This window comes from Epargyreus clarus, unplaced genomic scaffold (genome assembly GCF_041222505.1).
Source record: "Epargyreus clarus isolate Ecla_fem2 unplaced genomic scaffold, WU_Ecla_fem_2.2 ptg000006l, whole genome shotgun sequence".
NCBI classification, from domain to species: domain Eukaryota; kingdom Metazoa; phylum Arthropoda; class Insecta; order Lepidoptera; family Hesperiidae; genus Epargyreus; species Epargyreus clarus.
Genome location: NW_027332214.1, coordinates 1508489 through 1528090, shown reverse-complemented (window position 1 = coordinate 1528090; position 19602 = coordinate 1508489). Strand labels below are relative to the sequence as shown.

At 36.4% G+C, this 19602-nt stretch overlaps 2 protein-coding genes across 2 annotated transcripts in view; one reads left to right on the top strand and one right to left on the bottom strand.

The window, feature by feature from the left end:
- Bmp-2 (bmp-2 protein) overlaps window positions 1-19602 on the top strand; it is a 312520-nt gene that overhangs the window by 85650 nt on the left and 207268 nt on the right. The window lies entirely within an intron of this gene.
- Window positions 10255-13669, bottom strand: CPH33 (cuticular protein hypothetical 33). Its single transcript, XM_073073564.1, has 3 exons — window positions 13533-13669; window positions 12112-12357; window positions 10255-11001 (listed from the first exon to the last, which is right to left on the bottom strand). Exons 1-3 carry the CDS (start codon window positions 13542-13544, stop codon window positions 10819-10821), a joined length of 441 nt encoding a protein of 146 aa, XP_072929665.1. The 5' UTR covers window positions 13545-13669; the 3' UTR covers window positions 10255-10818.

Genomic DNA, 19602 nt, shown 5'->3' with positions numbered 1-19602 from the left:
GATGTAGGTAAGTGTCTTTTTCTAAAAGAAAAGGATAGTAAAAGATATATAGATTAATGTTGTGCTAAGATGTTTATCACCTGTCTAAGTGGTGACCACATCACTGATTCAGACATCGATTACCGAAGCTGGATCTCGCCATTTTTGACGATGCGTCACTTACGGTGCAGTCAATCAAAATCTGGGGGCCCGAACACTGCTTTGTCCTTGTCAACTTTAGGGGTCCGCGAAGGTTGTAGAAAACCGTGATAGCCTAGTTGTTTAAAACCCAGCCTCTCGAACGGCTTTTTCGTCTTTCGAATTTTCTTTCAGCTTTGATTTTTCGATGTTTTGTGTGTATGAAAAATTAAGTCCTAGTCGCTTGCTTTAATATTGTAAGTAACGAACACCTCTAAACTTGATAGTTCTTAAAAACGTTTTTAAAGATCTATGAATACTACCAATATGCATTTGTGTATATAGAGTGGTGGATCATGGCATGGACAGAGCCCACTAGCTGGACAGTAATGGGTTGACCGCAATTTATTTATTTATTTCTTGTCAAATAGAACGGTGTCGCAGAACCAATTATACTAATTGACACACACTAATTAAATGATACGTAAAACAATTTGATGTCGACATAAAGAATAAATACAAATCAAATAACAATAATACATCTCCAATTTAAAACATAATAATAATAATGAATGAATAATTGCAAAAATAATAATTAATCTTTGGAAATAAATAATAATTGTAACAATTATAGAATTAATAACAGTATTAGATTATTTAGTTATCCTCACTGGAGCTCACTGAAACTTAGGCACACATTCAAAACTTTCTGTCATTCGTCCGCATACAAGTCGAAGTAAGGAAAGGCTTCAAGTGCATTGAGAGCAGACAGGGTTCGTGACTTCGTGGTATGGGAGAATTGGCATGTGCAACTGTACGAGTAGAAGGAACAGCAAATAATTTGTGCTTCCGAGATCGTCGAAGGTAGTTCGGGACATAAAAGCGAGCCAAATCATTGTGTAAGTGCGAAGCATCAATTAGACCTCGAATAATTTTAATGTTTCAATGTTTCATTAAAGACTCTACCTACAAACTCTACATGCCCGCTTTGACTATATGAATTCGCGTGGTGACGAGGACATCATATAGGTCAAATACAGAGAGAGTTCCAGATTTGATGCTCGGTAAGACATTTAATTGATAAATTGAAATTTCTGCTGGGTCTGGATGTTTGTGTTCCTCTGTGGGTATTTTCATGGCACCCATGAATTAGGTAATTCGCACTTAGGTTCAAGTTATGCTCAATATTTCTTATAATCTGTTTAATTAAGAGTACCAACTTGTTTATATTTGCCAGATTTATTGGTTGATATAGAAGATACGGAATCATTAATGTTAAAGCTCGACTCCACCATTTTTTATTTTTAAATTCAGCTACCGGCCATCTTTGAGTTATGGATAGTCCATTGACAGTTCTGTGCGCGCGTTTTGACAGTTTGACTAATGCTTGTCTATTGCAAGAATGCCAGGCGTTCGACGTTTGAAAAAAGGCGCGAGTTAAAATTAGGGTGTCAACACAGACTATTAATGGTATAAAGAAGAAAGGTTTAAGAGAATCTCTCAATTTGTGGCGTTGAGCGCCAATATAATATATTTTTGTGTTTATATTCAACGTTTTCGTTACTTTCTGCACTGTTTTGATTTTTTAGATATACTTAGTTAAATAGGGAGATATTATATACAAGTGTTTTGTAAAAAGGGATATTTAGTAAATCATCTACAAATCCAAAAAAAGGTCGTTACTAAATTTATGTAAGTATCAGTCAACATAATCTCAAGAGCATAATGGCTTCGAATATTTAAAGTGCGATATTTAATCGTATGTGTGTTTGTATAGTTTTGCAGTAAAATAAATGAATTATGATATTTAATACCATGTAGGTACCTCTAATATTTACCTGAACAGGCGTTCTTACGACAATGGTATTTCAGTCTATTGGTTTTAGTATCGTGTAGAAATTTATTGATAAAGGAACTTCTGATCATTAACCATATTCAATACGTTGTATCGATATTTTATTTCATGCTCGTTTTTTGTTTTACGCCAATTATTCATAAGCATCGCACACAAAAATTAATAGCCGTCGAAGAAACATCTTATTCAATGTTATGAGAGATAAATGCGTTCAAATTGAGTCATCTCGAATCGACAACCCGGAATGTTGAGTGTTCCAAGTACCAAAATACAACAGGACCTTATTGTTGGTATATTGACGTTATTACAAGGAAATACGGATTATATTGTGTCGAATAATGGTTTGTTAATGCATAAAGATACTTGTATCGTATGGTAGTGAGTTGGTCGATCGGTTGGTGCGATTAGACTCGAGATGTGTTATCGAAGTTGGAAATATTCAGAGGTTGGAATGTCAACCGCTCTATACTCTATGCTTTGTTTGCTTTTGGGCGCACAGATAACGAAAATTAAATGTAACGTGTATTGAGTAATAAGGCGGAGTATGTGGAGTGTACAATGTTTTTTTTATTTAATTTTTTATTTTTTATAACCAGGTTTGAATCTCCGACTCTCTGACTTTTCGAAGCTACATACTCGTAAGTACAATACTTCTTCGCATCGCTTATTTTAATGATGAAATCAGTTGTTAATTGTCATAGACTCTACCTTTTTGTTTGCTTACGAGGGGAGAACCTTCAAAAGGTACCCGGTGCCGTGGGAGCGAGACTCAGGGTTATGTGGGATTCTTACCGCACTAAAACCCCCCCGGTGGCCGTCCTCGGCGCTGCGTAGAGGGTTTCGGGATCTCCAAAGGAACGCAACCGGAGTCCCCTTAGCGGGTTGCCCAGTCGGGCTCCGCCCAGGTGAGCTTGACACTCGCTACACCGTTAGCTCCCACTCATGCCGCCCGCAACCCCGGGCGCCCCCTTTTAGTCGCCTCTTACGTTAGGCAGGGGATACCGTTGCCCTATTCTGGTCCCAAAACTACAGGACATCACAGACTTTACCTACAAGACTGATAAGTTAAATATAGCTTGATCATCACAGCGAATTATGCACTAAAACTTTTAAAAAGTTACTCGTAGGCCATTTATGAATATCAGAAATATCAACGAAATCGATGATCTGAAACAAAGTTGCGTTCATAGAGATTTCTATCTGCAACTTGTTCTATCCTATTTCTGCATAGGCAGGTACTATTTCAGCACTGTTCAGCGCTAGTAGGTTTTTCTAACAGTAAATCACCAGAAAGTACCTATGTAGTTTCTTAATATAAACGAATACACAGTCACGAGGCGTAGTTAGGCGTGTTGAGGTGAGCTACATTCGTCCGGATCTGGCGCGATGCACATGTACATATGATTATCTATAGGTATAACAAACAGTTACGAGTATATGTAGGGACCAAACTAATTTATATAAGAGTAAGGACCTATTCAAATTTCCAGTGGCTGATTTCTTGATATTTATTGTTAAAAGGTTTGTATGCTGCTGATTTCCATTCGCTCTTTCTATAAAAAATGTTAAGTCATCAACCTGTGAAAGTTCAATGATGTATTTATATAGACCTTTTATGAGTAAAGCCACTCTGACCGCTCTCACGACCTGTGGTAGCAATGCCCAGTGAATGAAGTCCATGATTTAAGACATCTTCTCGTATTCTCGTTAGATAAAGCCATTTTGTTAGCAGGATGTTTATTTGTAAACATAAAACTATTAGACTAGCACGTACTTAGATTCATAGGTGATTGCCAAATGGGATACTAAAATCAGGAACGCGAATATAAATGCACTACGTACATTACATCGATAACATTATTCGGAAGATGTCAAACAAATTAACAGCGCCGTTAAACAGATCGCACTGACGTAAACTGGGGCAATTTAATAAATTTAAATACGTTATGAATGACGTAATAATGCAGTGGAGCCAAGTTATAATTCGATATTTCGACACATTTGTTTCAGACGTTGGCAGCAGCGCCGGCGGCCATGTTTGTTGACAGAGCGCGCGAAATTATCCAGATTTCGCGCGCACAATTTCCCGCCTCGCTTTGTTTATCACCTGACAAAAATACGTTTACCGATTCCAATATTGTTTTATTCGGTTATTGTAAGCTGTATTACTTTGAGTTAGGGAGCATTAAGGTGGATAATGTGTACATTTGTTTCGTTTACATGAGCATGTTTACGTTTAGATACGTAAAGCTCGGATGCGATGCGCGTGCGTGCGTTCATTGTTTGTTTTGTTTTAATTTTAGGGTTTGTACTGTACACGCCTAGTGTTGTATTGTTTTTGTACAGATAATTTATTACATGGCAATCCTGTTAAGTAAGAAGATAGATACCTAGGCTACCTGTCTACCGACTAACGCTTGATTTATTAGCGCCATTTAAACCTGATGTAGGTTCTTAATGCACAGCATTTCACTATCTTATTTATTTATAGAGCAATTAGTATATCGTTATGTAAAAGATAAGCTTGCGTAATTTTTCTTTCCGTCACAGATCTTTTTTATATTAACTACCTACAGTACCAACATTAATATAAATCTTTTAATCGTTCAGTCATTATAATTCGAAATCCGGGTACAAAATCTACAAAATACCAAAGCGTGTTGAAAATGGTATTGAAAGCTTGTTTAATAAACCTCTGGTAATGGGCCGTAGATTACAGCCGGATCAATAATGTTCAAAACATAAACAAACGAGATCGACGCGGTCAATTGGGTTATTTATAACCGATGCGTTTAAAAAATTATAATGACCTCTTAAGCCTGGGGTTATCTGTGGTTTTTTCGTCAAAATTGAAGAAAACCCGGTATTAATCCGTCGGCATGAAAGGCCTGGCCCCGGCGGGGGGCTGGCAGGTGCGTGCGCGCATCTCAGTGTTACCACACCGAAAAAAATAAAACAAAAAACCCGGCAAGCTCGAATGATATCCATCTAACCTGGCACTGTATAAAACGTGTATTGATTTGTATCAATATTAGAACGATGTAGGACTAGTTTATACGAATAAAACTTTTAAATGTTTGTCTGTATTTCAAAATACATACTTACGAGTAGTTCTTATTAAAGCCAATATTGTTTGTCTACACAATGTCATGACTGTCCGGTTTTTATTTTGGTAATTACTAATCAGCCTACAGTATGATTTCTTATATAATGTTTTTATAACATTAAAGTAACAGAAGAGGCAAGCAGTCCATCTGATAGTAAGTAGTCACTGCCGACCTGAACACCTGCAACCAACTCCATATAGAACAAAGTACTACCTGAAGGCGATTACAGATGTTGCCAGTTACCTCTCTTGAGGACTAAAATGGTCACCTGATAATAATATGTAAGACAGCCATGTATTATAGACGTATAAGTATACTAGTGGTGCCCGCGGCTTCGCCCGCGTTTAAAAATAATATATGACATACATAAAACAGAAAATTTTTGGTCCAGATTCTCCAATTAATCAATCTTAGATCGCCATCCCTAGTTCCCGTTGAATTTCCGGGATTAAAACTATCCTATGTCCTTTTTCGGGTCTCAGACTATCTTTGTACAAAATTTCATTAAAATCGGTTCAGTGGTTTAGGCGTGAAGAAAAGACAAACAGACAGGCAGAGTTACTTTCAGATTTATAATAATAGTAAGGATAAGGATAATATACAAAGACAAGTAAGTAGGTACACACCCAGACCCAGGACAGAAATCTAAATTTATGAATGAAACATTTACCTGTTCGGAAATCGAACCTGCATCTTCGCATGTAAGACCGCTGCCCTAGGTATAATGAAATGACAACTTATTTACGTGCTTTTCGAATTTGTTAATCTAACCTCAATTAAAACTATAATTAAAATGTTGTTAAAGTAGTTAGTACTATAGTGTGGGTTAATAAATTACACTGACATTTAGTTAAACGTGATATGTCACGTAACTCTTATTAACATGTGTGTTCTTATCTAAGGAACCCTAATGAAAAATAAAAAAAACATGTTACAGCGCCCCTGTCGGAGGACGAGTGGAACTAATTGATGAAGGAACGGTTTTAATGATTTTATTTTTGTTTTAATTCGGTTTTCCTGCACGATATGACGTTATGTTCGTATTAAGTCATGTTTGAAATATTTTTCGAAAAGTGCGCCTACCAGTACCCTTACCATGAGTTTTTACGTTTTGACAAATATGATTGTTTTGGTATTTGTTTACGTATTGGCCCATACAATTTCCAAGTTCAGATATAATCCTCTAGGGGCGCTGATTGGAAATAGTATGGGCATATACGTAAACAAATACCAAAACAGTCATATTTGTCAAAACGTAAAAACTCATGGTAAGGGTACTGTTTTAATGGTTACTACTCATCTTACTTTAGTGCGGTAGGTAGGTACCTACTCCGAATTGCATACAAATGTCTTTTTTAAACGCATTTCACCATAAATGAGGCTTCCTTAAGGCAAAGCTCGCGAGAAAAACATTGATTTTGGGTGCACAGAACAGACCTCTTTATTACAAAATATTCCTAGCAAGTTTATCACCAAACTATACATAATATTTCCTGTGAATTAACAATGTTGGCGTGCATCGTGTGTGCAACTCTTTAAACAAATCCTTCACAAGACACCGTCATGGACACGGGCGGTTATAAGGGTTCGTACACAAAACTGCGATGCGACGTCGCATCGCAAAAATCTGCGAGCTCCCTCGACGCATCGCAGCAATTCGCATCGCAATTTTCTGCGTTGCGAATTCGCATCGCGTCGCATCGCAGTTTTGTGTTCGAGCCCTAAAACAAAAAAGGTGTGGTAAAATTCGGTTCCGGTATTCGAACTATGAAGGGTTTAAAGGTACCTATATAGAAGTTTAAAAATAAAAGTTTACAGTTCATACATGTAGTTGTTATCAACGCATCACCATCACATTGTTGTTTATATACCATGACTACACCTATTTCTGCCTCATAACAACAAACATATTTCTAGTTTGAAGGATGTGGTAAGGGAGACATAATTTTTCCGAAGCGTTCCAGCTAAGTCCTCAAGGGTAGCGGCGCATCTGTTGTCGAACTCAGGTAGGAATATTTAATCCTATCTGTAACAAATGTCCATGGGCGGCAGTAGCCACTTACCATCAGGTGGACTGCATGCTCGTCTGCTACTCCTATATTATAAAAAAATGTCCCTTTTTATGTCCCACTGCTTGACATGGGTATAACCTTACACCTATATTCTCCCCATAGTTGAGGGACATCAGTAGTTAGGTACCTCCAACACAGGTTGGTGGAAACACAACAGACCCCATAAATAATTTGTTTATTCAGCTAAGTTATTCGCGTTCGTAAAAATCTTTACGACACAAGCCAAGTCTCTTCCAGTAATAAAATCAGACAAACGAAATGACATATCAAAACGCCATAAAAGTGACTCACGCGCAGCGGGGAGCCTAAACCTCGATCTACTAACGTTGGGCAGGTCCTTTTGTCATTTTGTGTTGTTTAAACGTCATTGTTGTTGTGTTAAATGATTTTGACTACACTAACTTTTAAAAGCATCGAAATGTTCTTTGTGAAAGAAAGAAAAAAGGGAGAAAAAATGAATGAATGAAAAACTTTTTTACGCTGTATCATTTAAAAATTAAGAAAATAAAATAAACAAAAAGTATGACTTTAGAACAAAAAGGACTGTGTTGCAGCAATTTATGTAGTGACAAGGACCTTGATTAATGATTGATTATTGATTAAACAGTTGTTTAGCAGTAGTCTCTATTGTAGAACCAAAGATCATTTTGAAGGATTATTCGTAAAGGGGCTTTATTGCCTTAAAATATCTATGTAAAGAGTATATGTTCTAGATCGAGTATTGTAAAGTAGAGACACTTACGTAAGTTGTGTTCTTACTATTTTTTTTAGTAAATTAACGAATATTATTTTGTTATGTAGTCTTGCATTGCATCTGATTTCAATTTTACTTTATTAAAGCCAAACCATTGTATTGTAAGAAAACAGTTCCCTGAAATACGTTTAGATCACTTAAGCTTAAGACTCTGTCTTATTTTGTGCCGGGAGTCATAATTATAAGTTAAAATATATGAACCCTAACCTAGAATTAATTACTATAAACCATCGTGCAAGCATCGTCAGGTCACAAGCTTAGTAGCGGATAAAATTGCAATTTCAATTTGACCCCCCTCTGGGTGCATCTAGATGCAGTGGGGATCAATGAAATCATAATGTACTGTAATTATGTTCGAACAACCTGCTTTGCGGTTATAAACCCTAATAAAATACATACAAGCGCAGTTTTTCTTTGTTGATAGTAAAAGGTATTAAATTCCTTTAGTCTTAATAAAATGGCGGAATGCAAATAATTTTCCTGTTGCAAGGTTACTGCTTGAAGAAGCGTTATTATTATATTGAAGTTGTTAATACGCAAGGTGTACTTAGAAAATGTTGTGGTTGATTCTCACGGATATAATAATAGTCGGTCGTGTACTAACTGGAACTAGTGGAACCAACTGTAGTGGAACCCTAACTGTAGTGGAAATATGGATTGCTGCGTTATACCTATTGCAGTAAATATATCGCAGTGTGAAGTTATTCGTTCATATAAAGAATGTGGTGAAAAGACTTACGATTGTTTTTGTAAACATTGAAGTAGGAAACCAGTTTGTTGTCTACGATACCACGATGGTAAAGGGTTGGTGTCATCTGATAGATATGAAGTATCTATACAGAACAGAAATTCTATCTGAAGTTTATAGATGCTTTAATAAATAGCCAGCATCCACATCTTTCTATCGAAACGTAATAGTTTCACGTGAGAAATGGGTGTGACCTCCCCGGTTGTACAATAGTGGCTCTACCACCTATTCTGGTTTTAATTTGAGGTTAAATCAATACATTTTAAAATAATTTAAAGTTCACAAATCTCTTACAAAGCTCTTATTAATTTCTAATTGTAAATATTACTGTTTAAAATAATCGCTTTTATTTTCGACCTCAACTTAAGCTCTACTTTTTAGCGCTGCTTAGGTACTACTTAAACTCGGTATAACGAGTTTAGTACTTGTCCCTGTAGTTCCAGGACCAGAATAGGCCTATGGTATCCCCTGCCTGTCGTAAGAGGCGACTAAAAGGGGCCTTCCGGAGATGCGGACGGCAAGAGTGGGAGCTCGAACCGCCCGGCCAGCGACCCCGGGATGGACGGTGGTATGTGTGGTCGCATACCGTTGTAGACACCAGACGGTGTGGCGAGCGTCAAGTTCACCTGGGCGGAGCCCTACGGGGCACCGCGCTAAGAGGACTACGCTTGCGTTCCTTTGGAGATCCCGGAGTCCTCTACCCCCACATAACCCTGTGTCGCTCCCACCGCACCGGGTACCTTTTGTAGGTTTCTCCCTCGTCAACAAAAAAAGGAGTTTATTAGTAGAAATTATCACTTGATTTAACGTCGAGAATCTGCCTGTGATTTTTCTAGGATGATTTTAGAAGCGTGTACGTCTACCAATAAGCATTATTGTACAGCTAAATGTTCATTGCGGAAAGATATAGCCCATACTCCAGGGCTAAATCTTACTCTAAAAAAGGAGGACCCATACCGAGCAGCGGGACTGTAACTGATTATTGTTATGGACGTCTATGACCTGCGGTGATTACTATGCATTCAAAATACTATATTATTATGTTCTCTACAGCAAAAAGTTATTTTAAATTAAGACATTATCCAATGCATCAACCACATATAACATGTACGATAGATTCTTAGTAAGAGTAGCAATGGTGAGTGTTGTAGCTGAAAAATTGCGAGCAACGGGTGTCATCGACCGGGACCTTGACCGCGCAGTGAAAGTGGTCTCATCGCGCGGCCACAGATTAAATTAGCAGATAGCGCCTTTTTAGGCACTGGCTTCTCGGATACTCTGCCAGGATACATAATGTTTTATTTAAGATTAATTCCGACTAACTAGTTGTTTAGCCCAAGTGCATGTTGATATTGTTGATTTTTTTTTAAGTTTTTTATCTGTGTTAAAGTTTTAAAATGTTTGATTTTCACAATATTGGGGAAGTGTGGTATAAGTTAAAACTTGATTTTTTAATAAGTATACCTGGGTTTTAAACTAATTATATCTGATTAACCATTTTATGAGAAAGTTTCGATACAATTTACACAATTTATGACGTGTTCGAAAATGTAAAACGAGCAACAATAAAATCACCAAAATATAAAAAGAAACGACAACAATTTTATAAAATCGTACTGTAATTATAATCTACATAAACAAAAACAAACAACAACAATTACACAATAGTCAACAACGACGCAACACAGCAACAACAAATGGGTCACGCAATAAATATCACAATAGCATACGTCTCACCTGACGGCATTCCGTCAGCACTACATTATAATTTGTATTTATTTACAAGTTGGCCACTCGGCACAGTCCGCGGATAACCTACAAGGTAAGCTATGATCCGCTTTTAAACCAAATTCGTGTTTGTACACTACATCTACGATCAACCTCCAATAAACTATTAAAAATTGTCATAGATGCTACGTTATGAATCCAAATCTAATAAAATGGTAGTACTCATCTGTGTGACAAAGGCCTTATAGTAAAGCAACAGTGTTCATGTGCCTTAATTTTGAAATTGCAACTGAAAACGCCACGATTGGTCCAAGTACTGAATTAAATCGTTTTTGAACCAATGACTTTCTCATTATATAGTTTAAGAGTCTTTTAGAGTTGCTCTATTAAAGTTACTTCCAATTTTATTAAATTTCGAAGATTTTGCTTTGATTTGCTTAATGCTTGCCTCCCTTATGGTGGTAGATGTGTTTGTACACGGGAACGTGAACGGGGTAGGGCTTGGGGATGGGTACTTCGACCTTCTTCTCGACCTCCACGGGGTAGGGCTTCTCGACTTCATAAGGGACGGGCTTCTCAACGGTGTAGGGAACTGGCTTTTCTACGATCTGGGGTACAACCTGTGAATTGTCAAAAGTATAAAGTTAGAATCTAGAGTACAGACTTAGAATTTATAAGTATTTGATGACTAGAAAAAATATTGCATAATTAGTTAACAATGCATATTTAGGAGTGACGATGACGATCAATAGGGCTTAAAATATGTTGCTAATTATAGACACTGATTATAAATGAAAAGTGGTTTCAGACTCCCCTAAATTTTAATCACCTACTTAAATATAAAAATATTATTTATAAACTACTTAAAAATCAACTTGTCTCTAATTTATCTAACGTATATTTGCTCATATATTATTTATCAAAATGTTAGATCAGAATACATCCGTGTTCAGCCATCACAGCTATTTAAAATATCAATCAATTTATCAATAAAATGAAAATAAAAAGTTACATCATTCATTACATTCGATACTCAAACAGTTAACAATCGGAAGTGGCGCCATTATTAGGTTAAGCTAACTGTCACAAATGCGCGGGAACTTTTGAAAAAAGAATGCACGCTCCACTGGCGCTCGCTTTTACTTTCGTTGCGGCCAGTCACATTACATAATAATAAATAATCTGTGCAGTGACATGAATGGTGTTCTTATTTCAACCGTTCCGAAGAGTACATAAAAAAGACAATGGAAATGATATAATCTGAATCTAGTTTGTTAAAGCTACATAAAAATGTAGTTTCTCTTTAGATGAAGTGTTCATAAAAAGGAGAAAATTAATAAGCCACACGATTAAAAATCATGCGATTGCTAATGAATCTAATGATATAGACGTTTTTACAGCCTGTGAACACGTGAGAAGACAAAACAATGTGGTGTGCTTTAAAATATGATAATGACACCTTCAGCTGGATAAAGATGGATACTTTTTCAATAATGTTTTTTTACACATGTCACTTGCTGTACTATTAATGTTGCGATTATTACAAAGATAGATCAGTATCTAGTAAGTTAGAACCGTATCAGATATGTACGGTTCTAACTTAATCCGTAAAGACAGTAATGTATCTATAGTCCTTGACATCAGCTGTTGCATTACTGTACTTGTTGACTTTAAGATCTATACTTCATCTTAATATTACACTGGTTTAAGTTAGGTTAGGTTAGGCTCACCTTATAAACGGGTACATGGATCGGTTGTTCAACGGTGACGTGAACGGGGTAGGGCTGGGGTATCGGGATCTTCACGTACTGCGGGACAGACACGGCGACCGGGTGGGGGATGGGCACCCCTATCTTCTTAACGACGGTCACGTGGTACGGCTTGGTGTGTTCAGAGTGCGAGTGGCCTTCGGGCTCCCATTCCTCGGAGGGGCGGGCAGCTGCGTAAGCGATGATAAGGAGGAGGGTTGTTGCTTTCTGAAAAATGAGGGGTTTATTTTATTTAATGACTGAAAATTTTTCTCTCATATTGTCGGTAAGTGATTATATTTGTATATTAAAAAAATAGACACACAATTGATTTATACGTAACTTAATAAGGACTATGATACGACGACGACATTTATAATGTATGGTAAAGTTGTTCACTGTTTTTAGTATTTACAGTAAGTTTACAGTAAGTTGTTAGTTTTTTTTATTAATTTTATAAGCAAATTAAGCTTTCATTTACCATTCTATGTAGTATTGTAGGCCACTGAATGAATTGGCCTCATTTGGAGCAATGAGTATGGTCTTATTTTATTTTATTTATCGTACAATTATCGTGCAAATCAGAGTAAAAATAATTACTTTTAAAATCATTTATTGCTTTTATGATGTCAGAATAAATATAAAAAAAATATAAAAATATATAAAAAATGTCAAAATATTACTTGATAATCTTATTATTGTTCTACAATAAAATTTATTGATAACAAAGAAACAAATGAAATTTAATCAATTTGAAAAAATAATATTAAGCTTTTGTACCCTTTTGTAAGCTTTTGTACTTTTGTTGTTGTTACAATATGTTCTCAAAAATATCATAGCCATCAATTGGAATGTCAAATGACACCATTACAACACGAGGAAGTGGCCATAGTAAAGGAACACGTGGTCCTTTCACTACCTTCCGGAAGCTGTGGCATTATGTAATGACTCCGTTTTGTAAAGATGCAGTATTAAAAATAATAAGTGACATAATACGCTTTTGAAAGTACCTACTTCCATATCGCATTAATTTAAAATGTGCACTCGATATTAAATCGATATATGAAAAAATGATTAAATAATATTTTTTTGTAATTGTTGTTTTTTTTTATTGTTGTGGGACGTTTTTATTTAAAAACTGACAGTTGTGACAAAATATGGCGGGAAATGTTAGACCACTTATAGAGATTCCGATACACAATATTGATCCTATTACGATTTCAGTGATAGGATCAATATTGGATACATTATTACATTTTACAAATACTGTCTTTTGATATTATCACTTGTATAGTTTAAAATTTACAAGCCGGAAAAGCAATGAAACTGACATCCGAATGCCGCTCTACTTATCTCCCGCCCTATTTACGTAATACAGGTAAAAAATAACACAGATAACTTACGAAAGCGATCATGTTGGTTGATTTGGATGCTGTTGGTTCTCACTATTGACTGATGCACTCTGTGGTCCCCACAAGCGTTTTATACTTGGTGAAATGTGCGTTTCGCCTTTCCATTCTGTGATAGGTTACTTTTACCACCATTATGTATCTAGCGGGCACACTTACGATGCTTACAAATGTATATTATACATTGCTGAATTTAATTCAACATTTAGATAATGCAGCGACGAGAATAACGTAATGTATGGAGTATAAATAAAATTTTATTTCTAAACTGATATGTTGTTGCCTAGAAAAATTCGATAGTATGAATTCGGTTATGTTAAAAGTTATTTTTTTACATTATATGTGCGGATGGGGTTTTGTTGTTTTTATGTAATTGTTAAGTAGGTACCTTAACCGATTACTTTGTAGTATTAGAAAGTTCTAGAAAGGTAAATGAGGCTTCTAATTAGGCCTAGTTCCGAAAAATTGGATCTGATAGAAACAGCTGATTGGTATATTTTTATTTTTCCCAAACCCGTATCTTAAAAGTTATTTAATGATCTATGTGCGTTAGAGGTCTATGCCCCGTTAATGCATTGATGGATCGATGTTTCTATGATGTCAATCCATTTCTTACTGACCTACTGCAGGTCTCTCAGTTTTTACAGTAAATCTATCGGTCTTTAAGAGTATGAGGAATTTGATAAAGTACTTATTAATTTGAAAATAATGTAACTTACTCACTTATTTTTATGGGAAAGAGTGAGGAGATGGAAGGACCATAACGTCCAAAAAATAATCATGTAAAAGTAAGTACCTCCTTCAAAAAAAATAATTCTGAACTGATCTATGACCTGGTGGTAATTGTAGCTGATGGTAATTGTAGAACCAAGCGATTGGAGTCAGTCTCGCCTGATGAAGGTGAGGTCTAAAACGTAGCACGCTTGTTTGGAAGAACTATATGGTTCAGAAAATTCAGCGGGTGTGTCAGAAATGTTATACCTACCTCATTAGGTTTTTATTTTTGGCGCAATTTCTAAATAATCTAAGGAGAGGCTGAGCCCTTAAGTAAACGTAACTATAAATATAGGAAATCGTAATTGGAGTAATTATATAATTAATATTAGCTGACCCGGCAAACGTTGTGTTGCCATATAAATAAAAAAATGTTAAGTGAACAACCCTTATCACTTAGGGGTATGAAAAATAGATAGTAGCCGATTCTCAGACCTACTGAATATGCATATAAAATTTGGTGAAAATCGGTAAAGTGTTTCGGAGGAGTACGGTAACATGTGACATGATAATTTCCTATTTTAGGCTATATTCTCGATATAAAAAATATAGTAGGTAAGTATAAAAATTAGGTAAAGTTCACTCATTTTTATTTATTCATGTCTCGTTCCCTTATGAGTGATAGAGGAAATGCAGTAAGATTTTACATTATACGTTACGTCGACATACGAGTAGGATCATCTACTCGTGTTGCAATTGTCACGGAAATCCGCATAAAGAGATCATGTAAGATACAATAATTGTTACATACGTTATTGATTGATTGATTGACTAATTATTTATAGGTACTTCGTAATACTACATATGCTTTATAAGACGTATCTCTGCCTTCTGTCCGTGAGTCGTGATCGGTTAAGCCACACAATTTTGGATTGAAATACGTTATCGAAACTATTTTACGTTTCTAAAACGAATGAGTTTACGAATTTTGTTGATGTGACTCTACCATAAGGTTCTGCCTAGAATACTCAGCATATGATATGAATTTGCTTCGCTTATTCTCTTATGCTCTTTGGGCATGGGTGTCTCAACACGTGCGGGATGCTTGGATCTCCATCACACTTATTATGCTTTAATATTGAAAATTCTGGATCATTGGTCAACCTACCAAGAGTCCCAGTGTAAAAGTCCGAGTTTCTTTGCACTAGACCTACTACGGATGCTAGTTGTACTAGATTATCACCTATCACCTCCTAGGTATGGTTGATAAAATCTGGATAATATCGTATCGATATCTAAGGACTGTATCATTCCGTCTTAAGATGCACGTATCGATATTTTAGAGTCGACAATATCTAACTTCCGCTAAATCGTTACATCCCTGCTTGAATCTTATGGTCAATGATTATAGAGCATTACATGCCTAAACGCCGGCAGACATTAAGAGTAAAACAGTGAGTCTGTGACATAAGAACACCTTGGTAATCGTGGGCCGGGAGCAATTACATATCTTCACGTTTTTGCGCTGCCAGCTCGGTTCCGCATTTCACTCGACATCCTTTAGGTACTTTTATAGAAAAATAAGCAGTGGTAGAAACTCGGTCTCTTCATCCAGTGGTCCGAGGTTCAAATTCCATGCACCTTTGATTTAGTGCACATTATAAATTAATTATCACTTGATTTAACGGTGAAGGAAATCAGGAGGAAACCTGTATACCTACCTGAGATCTTTAAAAAAGTTCTTAAAGATATGTGAAATGTATCAATTATATTTTAGTCAGCGTTGGAATATGACCTAAACTTAAGAAATCTGTGCTCAGCAGTGGAACAATAAAGACTTGATTATGATGATGATGATGATATCAATATTAATAAGTAGCTAATCCAGAGCAGTCAGATTGAAAGTTAGCATATACATATTTGTAGTAACTACTATATGCTAACTTTTTTTTATAATATAGGAGTAGCAGGCGAGCATGCAGTCCACCTGATAGTAAGTGGCTACTGCCGCCCATGGACATCTGTAATCAACCCCAGATAGGATTAGATATTCCTACTTGAGGTCGGCCACAGATGCGCCGCTACCCCTGAGGACTAAGCTGGAACGCCTCGGAAAAGTCTGTCTCCCTTAACACACCTTTCAAACCGGAACACAGCAGCCCCTAACACTGCTGTTATTAGGTAGAAATAGGTGTGGCGGTGGTGCCCCCGGAGTCGAGCCGCAAAGGGTTCTACCACCTTTAAGAACTAACTAACTAACATTTTATTAAATTGATTCCTACAGAACTTTCAACACTTACAGATCTACAGAATTCCCTGTAGTTGTATGGTCAGCCAACGAATACGCACATAACTTAAAAAAAAAGAGGGTTCAAACCTAGGACCTCCCGGTCGAGAAGCCTATTTTCTACCCACTGGTCCATCATTGCTTCGTAGGACTGTCTATGACATTATCAAATATCAACCAGATTGGTACAAGGAAAAGCCCTCGAAAGCTTTTGCTAAGTGAAAGTTTGCTCACTTGCTCCACTAGAACAGCTGTTGGTAAACATTCTGATGAATCACTTATTGACCAATTAGATAGTTTAACATGTCACTTGTTGTCACAGATTAATAAGAGATATGACCATAGACTACAGCTTTGATACGTACGTAGACTGTATACTTAATAACGTTTTTTTATAATATAGGAGTAGAAAACAGCATGCTACTGCCGACCACAGACATCTGTAACCAATTCCAGATAAGGTAAGAGTCACAGGTTTTACAAGATGAAGATGCACAGCTTCCCTTGAGGAATAAGTTGGAACTTCTCGGCAAGTATTTCTTCCTTACCTCACCGTTTCAAACAGAACACAACAGCGTTTAACACTGCTGTTATAATGCAAAAATAGGTGTGGGTGATAGGTACTTATGAGTCTAACCACAAAGGTTCTCTTAATGTCTTCGTGTACGTGATGATATTATACGAAAGCCCCTGTTATACCTTTTTTCTTCAGATTATTCGTGTAAACCCAATAGTCCTTTCGTCTAGTCCAATGTCCAGTCCAATACATCTAGCCTCAGAAAGCAAGACTTACGAGAATATTTTTAACCACACATGAATACTATGTGACCACAACTGAAAAACTTATTTGGGCGCATTTTTCTGAAACCACATAAATTAATTTAAATAAAAATCTGGCAAAATAGATACGATTTGTTAACCGTGGTTTATTTTGACGTTTTTAGTATAAGAGTCGTTATAAATTATAATTAATTTGATACATATTTATATTTTAAAATGCTTTAATTTTTTGATAAGATTGTTAAGAGAATCGAGAACATCAAAATGTTTCAATATAAAGAGAAAATGAGACTTGCAGTAAAATAAAGTAGTTATTTAATTTATTTATCTAATACTTAAAATTATTCACATATTTATTGATAAAGCCATATCCGAGCGCAATTAATTCCTATCCAAAGTATGTAGTTACGTATGTGCTAAATAAATTTGAATAATATTATACATCTATACTTTTTTATAGTTTAATTCTCATTAAGACGAACTAACGTCTTCCTTATTGTAATACGTAAAAGCTAAAATTATATAGCATAACGAGCATACAATTCACCTGATGGTAAATCTTAAAGGTGGTAGAATCCTTTGTGGTTCGACTCCGGCAGCACCACCGCCACACCTATTTCTGCCTAATAACAGCAATGTTAGGCGCTGCTGTGTTCCGGTTTGAAGGGTGTGGTAAGGGAGACAGACTTTTCCGAGGCGTTCCAGCTTAGTCCTCAGGGGTAGCGGCGCATCTGTGGCCGACCTCAGGTAGGAATATCTAATCCTATCTGGGCTTGATTACAGATGTCCATGGGCGGCAGAAGCCACTTACCATTAGGTGGACTGCATGCTCGTCTGCTACTCCTATATTATTAAAAAAAAAAAAATCTCTACTGCCGCCCATGGACATCTGTAATCAGCTCCAAATAAGATAGTCCTATATGAGGTCGGTCACAGATGCGATACTACCCCTGAGGACTAAATTGCAACTGCCTGTTGAGTATGTCTCTTTTACCACAACCTATAAGCCGGGACTAGACAGAAAAAAATCTGTTGGTGGTCCCTCCGGAGTCGTACTACAAAAAGCTCTACCACCTTCAAAAGGTGTATATTTCAGTCTTGTAGTAGTAGTGTAGTCCTTTTGATTTATTTTTTATAACACAGGAGTAGCATACGAGCATGCAGTCCATCTGATGGTAAGTGGCTACTGCCGCCCGTGGACATCTGTAATCAACCCTAAATAGTATTTGATATTCCTAACTGATGTCGGCCAAAGATCCGCCCCTACCCCTGAGGACTAAGCTGGAACGCCTCGGAAAAATATGTCTCCCTTACTACACCACCAAATAGGTGAGACGGTGGTGTTGCCGGAGTCGAACCACAAAGGGTTCTACCACCTACAATATGTCTACACTAAGACAAAATTAAATTTCCTTTCAGATACCCATTGACGGCAGTGTCTACTTTCCATCAGATGGACTACCTACTTACTCATCTGCTACTTTTGGGAATAATCGTCCCAAAGAAAGAAAAAACAAGAGAAGGTAAATAAATTTCTCTAATATTAAAACAATAAGGCTAAAATTTTTTATATTAGGTAAAATAAAGTAAGACTAATATTTTAATGCTATCCGACTTCCTAATTACTCCCAGTTCAACTGATTTGATTACGGCAGTAATTACCGGTATATTAATGCATTCTCCGACCATCACTCTGATGTAACGGCAAAAACGAGTGCGCGGTGTGTGGTACAAGCACATGGAAGCAGCGGGTAAGAGAAAGTTAGTAGTGAGTTGTTAGGTATATTTAAAGTGATCCAGATACCGATTATATATTAATGGTGGTAGAATCCTTTGTCATTTGTGTCCAACGGCACCTATTTGTACTTATTAATAATCTAAAAAAAATGTGCAGTACGAATTTCTATATTGCTTTCATTCACGGACTTTTTTTACATTGTTGTATAATAACCTATAACAGCAGACCGTTTTTATTCAAAAAAATATTTTGTGAAAACAGTTATGTGAAAACTAAATAGCTATTAATTAAATATGGTTTACTGAACTACGAATCAACTCTCGGCCAAATTTATTTCGCAATTTCATTCGCCTGACATTCTGTATTGAGTGCAATTCGGATGAAAAACATATACTTCTGCCTCTACTTTATGTACGTATTTCTTTTTGCATAAGCGTATACTTATCACATAGGACACCGATCCTTATTGCTCTCAGCTTAGTAAAAACTACGTATTAACGCACCTTTCTGAAATTTTACATTATGTACTCCGCTTCAAAACAAAA

Coding starts and splice junctions, on each gene's coding strand:
- CPH33 (XM_073073564.1), bottom strand. Junction 11,002..12,111: donor TCCATGTACCCGTTTATAAG/GTGAGCCTAACC, acceptor GACAATTCACAG/GTTGTACCCCAGATCGTAGA.